Source organism: Aegilops tauschii, chromosome 3 (assembly GCF_002575655.3).
Source record: "Aegilops tauschii subsp. strangulata cultivar AL8/78 chromosome 3, Aet v6.0, whole genome shotgun sequence".
Taxonomy (NCBI): domain Eukaryota; kingdom Viridiplantae; phylum Streptophyta; class Magnoliopsida; order Poales; family Poaceae; genus Aegilops; species Aegilops tauschii.
The window spans coordinates 34,828,657-34,844,756 of NC_053037.3; the positions used below are offsets into that span (position 1 = coordinate 34,828,657).

Below are 16,100 nucleotides of genomic sequence, written 5' to 3' on the forward strand. Positions count from 1 at the left end.
TCACATGCAATCTGCCTAATCAGTACACTATAACCCTAATTAGCAAATAAATGAGAAAATAAGACAGAAACAGAAACTTACAGGACGCCGCCGAGCCCGTGGGTCAGCTCGTGGCTATTGCTAGGGTTCGCCACCCATTGTTGTGCCAGCCGTACCCGCTGCTCCATGGTCAGTGCGGGCTCCATGAACTCGTCGTCGTCGCTGGAATACTCAGAGCTCGAGTAGCCGTCGCCGCCCTCGATTGGAGATCTCCCCTTGATTCCTCCCATCGCGCCGTTGCCGAAGAGGGGAATGTCCGTCGCCATCGCCGTAGAGACGCGCGAGGGAGCTAGGGTTCGTCGACGAACAGAGGAAGAGAAGAAAGGAGAGGGAGAGACAGAGCACGGGCCGGTCCGGTTCGAGTCGGACCGCACGTATCGAGCGAGCGGGCGGGTGCCGATTCGCCAGCGTGGCAGCTGACGCGCGGGCCCGGGCGGTCAGTTCCAGCGTCAATACGTAGAAATACGAAGATTAGCTCGATTTGCAACGTTTTGACCCAAACGTAGTACTGACACGTAAAATTTTTTAAAAGTGGTACCAATTCGCCACCACCGCCCCCAAATGTGGTACTATCGCGTAATTATCTCAAGGATTCGAGCCGTGGCAGCGGGGTGAGCGCAGGCGTACGAGCCGTGGCGCCTGGTGGGTAGGGCCTGGCACCCACTCAGAGGACGCGGAGAGCCCCGACCGGGGCGGCCGGCGACGGCGCATCTGGATCTGGATCGGAGCAGCGGGCGCGAGGCGCGCGACGGTGCTAGGTGGCAGGATGCGAGGGGGGCGAGGACAGATGGCTTGAATGGTGGAGAGCGTCGCGCGAGTGGGTGCCATGGTCACTCACTGACGGAGAACCACGAAACTTTCAGCCCAAACCTGAGCACCGATCCCCTTTTCTCTACCTCCGGCGCCCAAGTTCGCTGCCGCCTCCGCCATCTTCTCGCGCCGCCGGCCACCTACTCGAGCTCCTCTGCCGGTCCTCCGGCGCCGTCTGGTCAAACCAGCCAATTACTTTCCCTCTCCCTTGGGTTTGTCCCATTTGACATCTTATTAAACAGTGACGGGTTGACTGAGATCTGAATGCGGCGATCGGCTGATCACTGGAGCAATCTGCTTCTTCGAGATGATTGCTTTGGCTCTTGAGTTTCATTTCTTGCTCAAGGATTGGCTTTGAAAGGTAAGATCTGTGCTGTATTCCAGATCATGAATCTCTGTTTCCATGATAGTACCACACATGAACATGTTTCCATGAATAGTAGCGCCTTACTACTGATTTTGTAAACGAATGGCAAAAGACACAGTTTCTACTAAGTCAAAGTAGCAAAACAAGCAGTGTAGCTCATCATCCACATGGACATGCATTATGCATGGTCTACTGACCTTCTTAGCTATTCCAGTCTCCAGCACGTAGGACTCAGGTAAATCATGTACCGAAATCATGCTGGGCTGAAGGCCGAAATCCTTAGACCCCACTAAAGTCATTATTGGTACTATTAACTTAGCTGCAGTAGACTATCTTATTAAAAAATTAAAATTAAACGGCAAACAGATGACGTTATCTCTGAATTTCTGTTACATGGATATGAATTTGTTGAACACTGTCTATGTTTTTAACCATCCTAACATACATGTCGTCCATTCATTGTCAGCCTGCAAGTTTGCTACACTTCCCAAGGAATCACTGTATTTTTGGTGGATCAACCTCATCAAGTTTGGCTGATGGCAGCCATACTGGGTTCCCTTGTTGGATCATGTGCCAATTTTTTTTTTTTTGAAAGATCCGGGGTCACTGGCTTCATTGATTTAGGAGAAAGCAGCGGGAAATACATGATTGATCAAGTGATCATGGTTTACAAGAACTGGGAAGATCTAACTAACCAAACTAAAGAAAGCAAGGAGTTTTATCTCGCTACATCTTCCCCGAACGGGGGCTGAAGGCATCGTGCTCCTGCAAGCCGCCAGAGCTCCAGCGTGCCCCTGATGGCTCGCTGAACATCCTCCGTCTGTGGCATTTTTCCTCTGAAGACGCATGCGTTCCTCTCTTTCCAAAGCTCCCAGGTGATCAGCAGCAACATTGTCCTGAAACCCTTTCTGCAGCTTTGAGGCGTCAGGGCGGTAAGCCGTTCCCAGTGCCTGAGAGAGCTGTGGCTCGCTTCCCGCTTCTCCTTTAGCGCTGCACAGACAACTCTTGAAGACGCCGTCTGCCAGACTGATCGGGCGAAAGGGCAGTCCCAGAAAAGGTGTGTGGAACTCTCCAAATTTCTGTTGCAGCAGGTGCAGAAATACCCATTAGGCCATCCTCGACGTTGCAGACGATCGTTGCACCATAGCCTGTCCTTGAGGAGAAGCCAGGCGAAAATCTTCACTGTGCCTGGCGCCCAAGCCTTCCAGCATGCTGCTTTGATTCCCGAGGAAGAAACTTCATTGGTTTGAATATTGTACGCAGCTCTGGCCGAGTAAGAACCTCCTCCTCTTCCTGCGACCCAGCTGATCTTGTCCTCTTCGGAGGAAAGCACGATGCCTGCTCCCTGAATCTTCCTCCACATTTGTAAGAACTCAAGAGCAATCTCTGCTGTGTTTCCATGTCTAAGATCTCGCACCCATTTGTCCTCTGTCAACGCATCTTCCACCGTCCTGTTCTTCCTTCTTGAATGCTGAAACAGAGTTGGGAACTCACGGTGCAGCGTGGAAGACTCGATCCAGTTGCATGTCCAGAAGAGCGCAGATTTTCCGTTGCCCAACTGCACCGAGGTAGCAGATGCAAACAACTCGCGGTCCTCATTGTCGCATGGGGCTGGAAAGCTCATCCATGGCCTCCGCGGCTGCTGCCAAGAGAGCCACAGCCAGCGCAGCCTGAGAGCTTTACTGAAGCGATGGAGGTCGAGCAAACCAAGCCCTCCCTTGGCCAGCGGTAGGCAAACTTTTCCCCAGGCCACCTTGCATTTGGCGCCGGTTATGTTTTCAACTTGAGCCCATAGAAATTGTCTCCGAGCTTAGTCCACCTCCTTTAGGATTTATTTCGGTTGCAAGAAGTTATTACAGAAGAGGCTGTTCTGATTCTAGGGGTAAAAGAAGACCTCAGAGAACTGCAGCGAATAATGATCCAAATACGATGCTTCCTTAATGATGCTGAGGCAAGGAGGACAGAAGAGACATCAGTTAACAATTGGCTTGGGGAGCTAAGAGATGCTATGTATTATGCTGATGATATTATTGACCTGGCAAGATCTGAAGGAGGCAAGCTACTAGTGGAACGTCCTTTATCATCAAGAAAGCCAACTAAATGTAGTGGTATTTCGTTTTCCACCTGCATTCCTGTTGTTCAGAAGCGTCATAAGATTGCTGTTTAAATCCGAGACTTCAATGCCGATCTTGAGAAGATTTCAAAGTCGGGTGAAAGATTTTTAAAGCATCAGAATATGCAACCTAAAGCAGAAGTTCGGACTCTGAAGCATATGGGAACTAGTCACCTTGTGGAGCCTAATCTTGTGGGAAAGCACACTTTACATGCTTGCAAAAGATTGGTTGAACGGATTTTTACACATAAGGAAGAGAAGGCATACAAGGTTGGTATTGTTGGAACAGGAGGGGTTGGGAAGACAACTCTAGCTCAAAAAATATATAATGCCGAAAACTTGAAAGAAGCCTTTAGCAACCAAGCATGGATTTGTGTTTCTCGGGATTACTCAGATATCACTCTTTTGAAAGAACTTCTTCGAAATTTTGGGGTACATCATGTGCAACCCGAATTTGTGGGTTGCAGGGGGGCTAGGGCTAATCCGAGGTCCATGGTGGCAGTTGCTTTCCCCAAGCTCGAAGTGCTTGTCATCAGGGATTTGCACAACTGGGAGGATTGGTCCTTAGTTGAAGATGCAACAGGAGCAGCAGCTACAGAAGGGGGTGAGGATGTAGATGCCGAGATGAGGATGGCGGCTCTCTGGCGCGGAGGCGCGGGTTGCTGCAGATTCGCGGCCAGGCGGGGCGTGCCAGCGCGGGGTGGCCGTGGTGAGCTTGTCGGTCCAGATCTGGATCAGGGGGCTCCTCCGGCATGCTGCACGGGGGCGACGCGTCCTGTCGGCGGCGGCTGGATCCCGGGGCGGCAGCCCTGGAAGGTGGCGGCGGGTGAAGCTCGGGCTTCCCGCGGCGGCATGACGTGGTGCAGTCCCTATCCAAGGCGGACCTGCATCGGGGATCTCGTGGTTTTGCCACAGATTGGTTCAGATCAGAGACGGTGATGAGCGTGCCGGATCCATCTCGGCGGCTCTCGCGGTTTGGCAAGGTGGGGTGGGAGCCCTCCTCCCAGGCTCCAGTGGTGGCGCATTCAGGCAGTGGCTGGTGCGCCGGGGCTCCTACGGTGGCACTGCTGTTGCGGTTGGTCGCCGGATCTAGGCGGCTAGATCTGGGGCTTTGAAGGCGGTCGAGACAGTGCACAAGTTATCAGGTGGATTTCTTAGGACGGATCGGGGTGAAAACTTGGTCTTCAGTCATTGGCCGGAGCCGGCGATGATGATGCCCTTATCATCGTTTCCTTCATGAAGGCATCATCAAGGTGAAGCTCCCAACCCCACGTGTACACGTGTCATCCGACCAGAAGTCATGAGTGACAAGAAGAAGTCGGCAAAGAAATGGCAAGAGAAGCTAGATAAGCAGTCAGAGAAATAAGAATAAATGAAAAGAAAGAGAGAAGCTGCATTTGTTCCACCAAAGGTCTGATTATTCTTTCGTGTGCATTTATTTATTAGTGGGCTTCTCTTTCTCTTGTAGAGTTATTAAATATTTTTCTCTTGTTATTTGTTTCACGAAAACAGTTGGTCTATCTGAATCTGCCAATGACAACAATGAGATTGCTGATATGACAAAATCCTTGAAGGTACACGTTGCTGTTATTGTTTCGCGCCTTACATATTTTGTTCATGCCTGTTCCTTTTAACTTGTTTGTAGTATGTCCGGGGTTTCCTTAGGGAGAGTGTTTTCTGTTGTTTCACTGTAATAGTATCACATCATTGTGATTGTTCTCTATTTGCAGAACAAGGCAAAGAAATTCAGAAAAAATGAAGCAGATGAAAATGTGAAAATCGAGTCATATGTTGCCAGCAACGAAGAAACACAATGATGTGCGAAAATAAGCGCAAATCATTAGCCAAGTAACAGCAACATGTCAGCAACTTGGATGATATCTCAAGTGTTTTAGTTAGTTGATTGAACTATTGTCGTTCCAGTTATACAACCAAACAGCTGTACCTACCCGGTTATATTGAATTTGAATATTTTTTTGTGGGAATCTTGAATTCCTGTCCTCGCAATCCTGGGTCCGCCACTGCCAGCTGCTCCAAAATGCAGGTGATCATCTCTGTCATCGTCGCCTTCCGCCCTTCGCGGAAGTTCCAGACCTCATTCATGATGCGCCGCTCGCGAGAACTATACTCGTTGAGCTCTCTCAGTCCATCCTTCACTGCATTGCAGATGCTGTCGCCGTAATCAGACCGCAGCTTGCTTAGTCTTGGATCATTGTCATCTATAACCTCCTGCAATTGTCCAAAAACACCCAAGTGATTATTCACACAAAATTCAGAGAATGTAAGGTCATGAATGCTGTAGGGAAATTGGATAGACACCTTATCTTCTTCATCGACCTGAATTTTAGTAAACGGACGCCATGATGGCTTCTGTATTTTCTCCTGCCAATACGAGACCAACCTTGCAGCTTTTCCCTCTGGATCATTGTCCCTGTATTTCAAATTGCATACGGCGCGAAAAGGATTTTCATCAAGTTGGCCCATCCTTTTGATTCCAACAACGGCACCCCCACTAATCGGTATGTTCTCAAAACCCTGCACATTTAAACATTATCATCATCATTTCAATGATTAAAACCTCTAGCAACAATGTAACTCCTCCCAATGAGGAAAACAGAGCAACTAGAAACTTTAAAAAAACTATGTTTTTTTTAACTTTTACCTGAATCAACTCTTGGCGATTCTCTTGGAGCTCTTTGCTGTTAGCCTGCTCTCTTTTCAAGAGGTCTAGCAATGGAACTTTCATCCTTTTCCCTTCCTCATCCAGAATATTTCTCACATACGCCATTACTGCAAAAAGACGTTGATGGTCTTCCTCTGCGAGCATCTCCCCTGCTTGTAGTTTCATGTTCAGCTGCCGTGCGATGAGCACTAGGGCTTTATCCCTTTGCTCCAGTTGCCTCTCAAGTTGAATTAGCTTGGCATGAATAGCCTCCATCTCTTGCTACAAGGCGCGTATGAATATACATCGGTTGCTGCTTGATGGAGCTACTAAGAATTTGATGAAGATGAGCTTATCGATTGTCCTACGAAAGAGAAGAAGAAACCTTGTGGTTTTCATGCAGCATGAGAGCATGATCAGCCACCTTGCATTCTCCATCTCCCAACTCCGATGTGCTGACATCAAAAGCACCCTGTTTATGTGTAGGGGAGTTCTGCTAAGACCACAAAAAGGACATGAACATGGTCATATTGCGGTGGAGTGCTCAGTCTGTTAGTTATGAATGTAGCGATAATCTAGCTAAAAGAGCAAATATTTGTCTAGAGTTTCCACTGAAATTGTTTTAAACTGATGCTTCCTAATACTAATTTAGGGGGAATACTGCCTGGGTAGCATCTGGATTGAATGAGGGACTGACACTGAAGCTAACTCCCACCTACATGTTTTGGCTTCTAAAGCAGGGCAAGTACACTCTGATACTGCCTCTCTGAGCATATGTTGTCCATGATCAGTAAAAACAGAATTCAGCATTCGACATATCACGCTTTTTCAGTGCATATTCAGCATTACCATATGTAACTTTTTTTTATAACTGCAGACATCGGTGTTCATATTTTAAATGACACTCTAAAGTTGAGGTGAAAATTCAGTACTCTGAAAACTGAAAGTAAACATGTTACAGAGTTCAGATAAGAAATGCATGACCCTACCTTCTCCAGCTCATGCAGCCCCAGACCATGGTCAGCCAGCTTGCTCTCTCCACCTGCCATGTCCAGTGTGTTGACTTCCAAAGCACCCTAAAACAATAAAACAACGCAAGACTATGTCAAGTTGGAGAAAGCAAACCGGGTCATACTGTTAAGGAGTATTAATGTACAAACAATCTAGCTTTGTTGGTTATTACTGTTAAGGAGTATCACTGTACATCTAGCTAAAAAGAACAAACATTCGTGTGAATGTGTAGAATTTCCACTCAAATCTTCTCAACACGGCAGATTTGAGAAGACTACTAGCTGCAGCATACTCCCTCATTCAGGCAGTGGACAATTAATAAACAAAAAAACAAATCTTCAGTGTTGAGAAGGTTTGAGTTAAAAATTCTAGCATCAAACCTTTTTAGATGAATTCAACCATTAAACCTTTTAGATGAATTCAAAACCATTAAACCTTTTTAGATGAACTATGGTGGCCTGTAAGCAGGGGAGATGCTCTCTGTTATTGTTTCTCTGAGCATTTGCTGAATTGTGGTCCATGGTCAATACAATATTAAGTCGGCATACAGTTCCAATTTTTGGCTGAATTTTTTTAATTTCAAGCCCAGCCGGATTTGGAAATTCCACTTACTATCCGTGACTGTTCTTTTGTAACAGTCGATATCGGTGTTCTTCTCCAAAACGACACTATGAAGTTGAGGTGAAAATCCAACACCCTGAAAACTGAAAGCAAACTGACACTGATGCTAATTCTGTAGATGATTTGAATTTATGGTGTTTTTGCTCCCAGCTGCATATGTATACTGTGTTGTGTTGGTTGTAAGCTTCATTTTGATAACTATCAGTTCAATGAAAAAATTCGACATGCCGCTGTAATTTTTTGGCTATAAGCAATTCAGGGTAATTTGTAAAAATGCATTTCACGCCCTTTTCAGCCTGACTTGAGCATTCGACAATGTTATCTGTAACCCATTTATTTTATAACTGCTGCTGTTGGTGTTCATTTGCAAAACGACACTCTGAAAACCGAAAGTAAACTGACACTGATGCTAGTTCTAGATGATTTGAATTTATACTGTGTTTAGTTGCTTCATTTCAGTTCGCTCTCACAAGTTACTGTCTCTGTGGACTTATATGATGTCGATGCTCACTTCAGTAAAAAGAAATGCAATTCAGGCCTCACTCATCTGAGGCCTCGCATCCGACATTAGCATCCGTAACTTTTTGTTAGGTACTGATGCTGGTGTAAATTTGTAAAAAGACATTGTAGAGCTGAGTAAAAAAGTTCAGCACTCTGAATGTAAGCCAGCATTTCAGAGTTCAGGTAAGAAATGACAAGAGCCTACCTTCTCCAGCTCCTGCAATTCTGCAATCTTGTCCATCTTCCACTCGAGCTCTTTCGTCGTCGCGTCCAGTTCAGCCCTGAGCCTCTGATTCTGCTCCTCCAGATCCTCACAGTTCAACTGTGGTATGATCTCGTCAGATAGGATCCTCAGCTCTGGAAGGTAACAACACAACAATTAAGATTTGCCTAGATAATCAGATCATTATCGAGCTCAAAGCACGACCAATCTATGGAGTATTACTGGCGAGCTCGTCGATGAGGCAGCTAATGTCCTGCTCCGCCGCCCGCACCGCCGCGGCCGCCTCCTCGCACCTGGCCTCCAGGAGCCTCGCCCTCGCGTCGTACTCGTCGGCGATGGCTTCCTCGGCCCTCTTCACCGCGGCCGCGAGGAAACTCCCCGCGGCGTCATCCCCGCGCAGGTGGAGGAAGTGGTGGTGGAGCTCGGGCGGCACCGTTTCCTGGGCTGGCGCGGTGGCCGTGATGGAGGTCGGGTGCTGCTGGGTGTCGGAGGCCAGGGCGCTCTCGGTGGCGAGGTGGTGGTGCGCGTCGGATGCGAGGGCGCTCTCGGCGGCGGGGTGGTGCTGCGCGTCGGAGGCCAGGGCGCTCTCGGCGGCGGGGTGGTGCTGCGCGTCGGAGGCCAGGGCGCTCTCGATGGCGGGGTGGTGCTGCGCGTCAAAGGCGTGGTTGCTCATGGCGATGGCGTCGAGGACCTCGCCGGCGTCGGCGTCGGCGTCGGCCATGGGCACGTCGTCGTCGCTTGACATGCAAATGCAGAGAGTGGGTTTGCGTTGGGTAGGATGGGTTTGCACTTTCTGGAGTACTACAGCATACAGTACTAGTTCACTCGATGGTTTATTAAATTCAGCGCATTTCTTTTGCAAAGCTTTCTTTATCATACCATCTTCATGCACAAATATCTTCTCTAGAACTATTTTAAGCACTGTTGTTGTCACTTGTGGGAGTGTTCACCAAGTCATGTGCAATACTGATAGCACCTGTACGGTTGTACTGTCTGACAATAAGGGAGTCGGTGTAGTAGCAGACACACCAAAGTCCTCAAGTAACCATCGTAACCAAGTCACCTCAGTCGTCAGCATAACCATCGCTCGCAACTCAGCATCTGTGCTCGAGCGAGAAACTGCAGTATGTTTCTTTGTCTTCCAGGCAATGAGAGAGCCGCCAAGAAATATACAGTAAGCAGACAGCGAGCATCAATCAGAAGGATCGCTTGTTGGGGAACGCAGTAATTTCAAAAAAATTCCTACGATCACACAAGATCTATCTAGGTGATGCATAGCAACGAGAGGGGAGAGTGTTGTCTACGTATCCTCGTAGACCGAAAGCGGAAGCGTTACGACAACGCGGTTGATGTAGTTGTACGTCTTCACGATCCGACCGATCCTAGCACCGAAGGTACGGCACCTCCGCGATCTGCAAACGTTCAGCTCGGTGACGTCCCACGAACTCTAGATCCAGCTGAGGTCGAGGAGGAGTTTTGTCAGCACGACGGCATGGTGACAGTGATGATGAAGTTACCGGCGCAGGGCTTCGCCTAAGCACTACGACAATATGATCGAGGTGGAAATCTGTGGAGGGGGCACCGCACACGGCTAAACAATCAACTTGTGTGTTCTAGAGTGCCCCCTGCCCCCGTATATAAAGGAGCAAGGGGGGAGGCCGGCCGGCCCCTGTAGGTGCGCCCCAAGAGGGGAGTCCTACTAGGACTACTAGTCCTAGTAGGATTCCACCAAGAGGGGAAGAGGGGGAAGGAAGGAGAGGGTGAGGGGGAAGGAAGCGGGTAAGCCAATGTAAAAGCTTTTTAAGTATATCTCAACTTGATATTGTGGCACATAGCTAGCTCGAATCCTTAATAGCCTATCCCAAGCATCTTTTAAAGTTTCATCAAGTAAATAACGAAAAATTTCGGAGTCATCTTCATCGAAATCATTGATAACTCTGGTAGGTCTTTCCATAGCATCATTATTTATGAGCTTGGAGAGGATAGAGGGACTATCCAAGGTACTAAAACCCTGGAAAGAACCCTTAGTTATTTTTGATTCGGCCATGGCAAAGGGAAGGCAAACGGTAAAGAGAGGGCAAATAAAACGGCAAGGATGAAGTGGGGGAGAGGAAGACGAGAAGCAAATGGCAAATAATGTAATGCGAGGGAGATGAGTTTGTGATGGGTACTTGGTATGTCTTGACTTGAGCGAAGACCTCCCCGACAACGGTGCCAGAAATCCTTCTTGCTACCTCTTGAGCACTGCATTGGTTTTCCCTTGAAGAGGAAAGGGCGATGCAGCAAAGTAGCGTAAGTATTTCCCTCAGTTTTTGAGAACCAAGGTATCAATCCAGTAGGAGGCTCCTCACAAGTCCCTCGTACCTACACAAATAAACAAGAACCTCGCAACCAACGCGATAAAGGGGTTTCAATCCCTTCACGGCCACTTGCGAAAGTGAGATCTGATAGAGATAATAAAATAACATAAATATTTTTGGTATTTTTATGATATAGATTGGAAAGTAAAGATTGCAAAATAAAGTAGATTGGAAACTTATATGATAAAAGATAGACCTGGGGGCCATAGGTTTCACTAGTGGCTTCTCTCAATATAGCATAAGTATTACGGTGGGTGAACAAATTACTGTCGAGCAATTGATAGAAAAGTGCATAGTTATGAGAATATCTAGGCATGATCATGTATATAGGCATCACGTCCGCAACAAGTAGACCGACTCCTGCCTGCATCTACTACTATTACTCCACAGATCGATTGCTATCCAGCATGCATATGCATCTAGAGTATTAAGTTCATAAGAACAGAGTAACGCATCAGGCAAGATGACATGATGTAGAAGGATAAACTCAAACAATATGATATAAACCCCATATTTTTATCCTCGATGGCAACAATACAATACGTGCCTTGCTGCCCCTGCTGTCACTGGGAAAGGACACCGCAAGATTGAACCCAAAGCTAAGCACTTCTCCCATTGCAATAAAGATCAATCTAGTAGGCCAAACCAAACTGATAATTCGAAGAGACTTCCAAAGATAACCAATCATACATAAAAGAATTCAGAGGAGATTCAAATATTTCTCATAGATAAACTTGATCATAAACCCACAATTCATCGGATCTCAACAAACACACCGCAAAAAGAGTTACATCGAATAGATCTCCAAGAGTCGGCCTCCCCCTTGCTCCTTTATATACGGGGGCAGGGGGCACCTCTACACACAATTGATATACGATATTTTAGCCGTGTGCGGTGCCCCCCTCCACCATATTACACCTCGATAATATCGTTGCGGAGCTTAGGCGAAGCCCTGCGTCGGTAGAACATCATCATCGTCACCACGCCGTCGTGCTGACGAAACTCTCCCTCAACACTCGGCTGGATCGGAGTTCGAGGGACGTCATCGAGCTGAACGTGTGCTGAACTCGGAGGTGCCGTGCGTTCGGTACTTGATCGGTCGGATCGTGAAGACGTACGACTACATCAACCGCGTTGTGATAACGCTTCCGCTTTCGGTCTACGAGGGTACGTGGACAACACTCTCCCCTCTCGTTGCTATGCATCACCATGATCTTGCGTGAGCGTAGGAATTTTTTTGAAATTACTACGTTCCCCAACAGTCGCATGATACCGGCGAAAGTTGCACGGCATAATAGAGGCTAGCAAAGTGGAAGGATGAGTGTGCGTGTGTCCATGGACTCACATTAGTCATAAAGAACTCATATACTTATTGCAAAAATCTACTTGCCCTCGAAGCAAAGTACTACTACGCATGCTCCTAGGGGAAGGGTTGGTAGGAGTTAACCATCGCGCGATCCCGACCTCCACTCATAAGGAAGACAATTAAAAGAGCATCTGATGCAACAAATTTGTCACACAACTTTTACCATACGTGCATGCTACGGGACTTGCCAACTTCAATACAAGTATTTCTCAATTTCATAATTACCCAACTAGCATGACTCTAACATTACCACCTTTATATCTCAAAACAATTATCAAGCATCAAATTGATCATAGTGTTTCATGCACTTTCTATGATAGTTTTTATTATACCCAACTTGGATGCTCATCATTCTAGGACCAAATTTATAACCATAGCAAATACCATGCTGTTCTAAAAGACTCTCAAAATAATATAAGTGAAGCATGAGAGATCAACAATTTCTTCAAAATAAAGCCACCGCCGTGCTCTAGAAAATATAAGTGAAGCACATAGAGCAAAACTATCTAGCTCAAAAGATATAAGTGAAGCGCATAGAGTATTCTAATAAATTCTAAATCAAGTGGGTCTCTCCCAAAAGGTGTGTACAACAAGGATGATTGTGGTAAACTTAAAAGCAAAGACTAATATCATACAAGACGCTCCAAGCAAAACACATATCATGTGGTGAATAAAAATATAGCTCCAAGTAAAGTTACCGATAGACGAAGACGAAAGAGGGGATGCCTTCCGGGGCATCCCCAAGCTTAGGCTTTTGGTTATCCTTGAATATCTTGGGGTGCCATGGGAATCCCCAAGCTTAGGCTCTTGCCACTCCTTATTCCATAATCCATCAAATCTTTACCCAAAACGTGAAAACTTCACAACACAAAACTCAACAGAAATTCTCGTGAGCTCCGTTAGCGAAAGAAAAAAAACACCACTTCAAGGTACTGTAATGAACTCATTCTTTATTTATATTGGTGTTAAACCTACTGTATTCCAACTTCTCTATGGTTTATAAACTATTTTACTAGCCATAGATTCATCAAAATAAGCAAACAACACACGAAAAACAGAATCTGTCAAAAACAGAACAGTCTGTAGTAATCTGTAACTAACGCAAACTTCTGGAACTCAAAAAATTCTACCAAAATAGGACATCCTAGGCAATTTGTTTATTGATCTACAGCAAAAAGAATCAACGCAAAAGCTGTTGGGGATCGTTGCAGAAATTAAAATTTTCTACGCATCACTAAGATCAATCTATGGAGTTTACTAGCAACGAGAGGGGAGTGCATCTTCATACCTTTGAAGATCGCGATGCGGAAGCGTTGCAAGAACGCGGTTGGTGGAGTCGTACACGAAGCGATTCAGATCGTGGCCGAATCCGATCTAAGCACCGAACAACGGTGCCTCCGCGTTCAACACACGTGCAGCCCGGTGACGTCTCCCGCGCCTTGATCCAGCAAGGGAGAGGGAGAGGTTGGGGAAGACTCCGTCCAGCAGCAGCACGACGGCGTGGTGGTGGTGGAGGAGCATGGCACTCCAGCAGGGCTTCGCCAAGCACTGCGAGAGACGAGGAGGGAGAGGGGTAGGGCTGCGCCAAGAGAGAGGGAGACTCGTGTCTCTGGAAGCCCCAAAACCCCCACTATATATAGGGGAAGGGGAGGGGGCGCCGGCCCCCTAGATCCATCTAGAGGGGGGGGGGGGGGGGCGGCCCCTCCGGGGGGGGGGGCAGCGGCCCCCTTAGGGTTTCCAACTAGGGGGGGCACCCGCCCCCGAGGGGGCAGCGGCCCCCTAGGGTTTCCAACCCTAGGTGCCTTGGGCCCTGGGGGGGGCGCACCAGCCCACTAAGGGGCTAGTTCCCACCCAACTACAGCCCATTAGGTCCTTCGGGGCAGGTGGACCTCCGGAACCCCTTCGGTGGTCCCGGTACAATACCGATAAACCCCGAAACATTTTCGGTGACTGAAACTGGACTTCCCATATATAAATCTTCACCTCCGGACCATTCTGGGACTCCTCGTGACGTCCGGGATCTCATCCGGGACTCCGAACAACATTCGGTAACCACGTACATCTATTCCCTATAACCCTAGCGTCATCGAACCTTAAGTGTGTAGACCCTACGTGTTTGGGAACTATGCAGACATGACCGAGACATCTCTCCGGCCAATAACCAACAGCGGGATCTGGATAACCATGTTGGCTCCCACATGTTCCACGATGATCTCATCGGATGAACCACGATGTCGGGGATTCAATCAATCCCGTATACAATTCCCTTTGTCAATTGGTATGTTACTTGCCCGAGATTCGATCGTCGGTATCCCAATACCTCGTTCAATCTCGTTAACGGCAAGTCACTTTACTAATTTCGTAATGCATGATCCTGTGACTAACTACTTAGTCACATTGAGCTCATTATGATGATGCATTACCGAGTGGGCCCAGAGATATCTCTCCGTCATACGGAGTGACAAATCCCAGTCTCGATTCGTGCCAACCCAACAGACACTTTCGGAGATACCTGTAGTGCACCTTTATAGCCACCCAGTTATGTTGTGACATTTGATACACCCAAAGCACTCCTACGGTATCCAGGAGTTGCACAATCTCATGGTCTAAGGAAATGATACTTGACATTAGAAAATCTCTTAGCAAACGAACTACACGATCTTGTGCTATGCTTAGGATTGGGTCTTGTCCATCACATCATTCTCCTAATGATGTGATCCCGTTATCAATGACATCCAATGTCCATGGTCATGAAACCATAACCATCTATTGATCAACGAGCTAGTCAACTAGAGGCTCACTAGGGACATGTTGTGGTCTATGTATTCACACATGTATTACGGTTTCCAGTTAATACAATTATAGCATGAACAATAGACAATTATCATGAACAAGGAAATATAATAATAACCATTTTATTATTGCCTCTAGGGCATATTTCCAACAGTCTCCCACTTGCACTAGAGTCAATAATCTAGTTCACATCACTATGTGACTGTAATGAATCCAACACCCATTGGGTTTGATCATATCTCACTTGTGAGAGAGGATATTAGTCAACGGGTCTGAATCTTTCAGATCCGTGTGTGCTTTACAAATCTCTATGTCATCTCCTAGATGCAGCTACCACGCGCTATTTGGAACTATTCCAAATAACCGCTCTACTATACGAATCCGGTCTACTACTCAGAGTCATCCAGATTAGTATCAAAGTTTGCATCGGCGTAACCCTTTACGACGAACTCTTTTACCACCTCCATAATCGAGAAAATTCCTTAGTCCACTAGTTACTAAGGATAACCTTGACCGCTGTCCTGTGATCCATTCCTGGATCACACTTGTACCCCTTGGCTGACTCATGGCAAGGCACACTTCAGGTGCGGTACACAGCATAGCATACTGTGGAGCCTACGTCTAAAGCATAGGGGACGACCTTCGTCCTTTCACTCTCTTCTGCCGTGGTCAGGTCTTGAGTCTTACTCAATACTCACACCTTATAACACAGCCAAGAACTCCTTCTTTGCCAATCTATTTTGAACTCCTTCAAAATCTTGTCACGATATGTGTTCATTTGAATGTACTATTAAGCGTTTTTATCTATCCTTATAGATCTTGATGCTCAATGTTCAAGTAGCTTAATCCAGGTTTTCCATTGAAAAACACTTTTCAAATAACCCTATATGCTTTCTAGAAATTCTACATCATTTCTGATCAACAATATGTTAACAACATATACTCATCAGAAATTCTATAGTGCTCCCACTCACTTCTTTGGAAATACAAGTTCTCATAAACTTTGTATAAACCCAAAATCTTTGATCATCTCATCAAAGCGTATATTCCAACTCCGAGATGCTTACTCCAGTCCTTAGAAGGATCGTTGGAGCTTTGCTTACTTGTTAGCATCTTTTAGGATTGACAAAACCTTCTGGTTGTATCACATACAACCTTTCCTCAAGAAAATCATCGAGGAAACAATGTTTGGACATCCTATCTGCAAGAGTTCATAAATGATGTAGTAACTGCT

General features: G+C 46.7%; 1 protein-coding gene and 1 long non-coding RNA gene across 2 annotated transcripts; one reads left to right on the forward strand and one right to left on the reverse strand.

The window, feature by feature from the left end:
- Positions 1 to 1,934: 1,934 nt before the first annotated feature.
- Positions 1,935 to 2,840, reverse strand: LOC141042670 (uncharacterized). Its single transcript, XM_073511539.1, has one exon. It carries the CDS (start codon positions 2,838 to 2,840, stop codon positions 1,935 to 1,937), a length of 906 nt encoding a protein of 301 aa, XP_073367640.1.
- A 2,874-nt stretch (positions 2,841 to 5,714) lies between these two features.
- LOC141042241 (uncharacterized) lies at positions 5,715 to 7,901 on the forward strand. The gene is made up of 2 exons (XR_012204119.1): positions 5,715 to 5,848; positions 6,097 to 7,901. It is a non-coding gene; the product is annotated as an uncharacterized lncRNA (long non-coding RNA).
- The last annotated feature ends 8,199 nt before the right edge of the window (positions 7,902 to 16,100 follow it).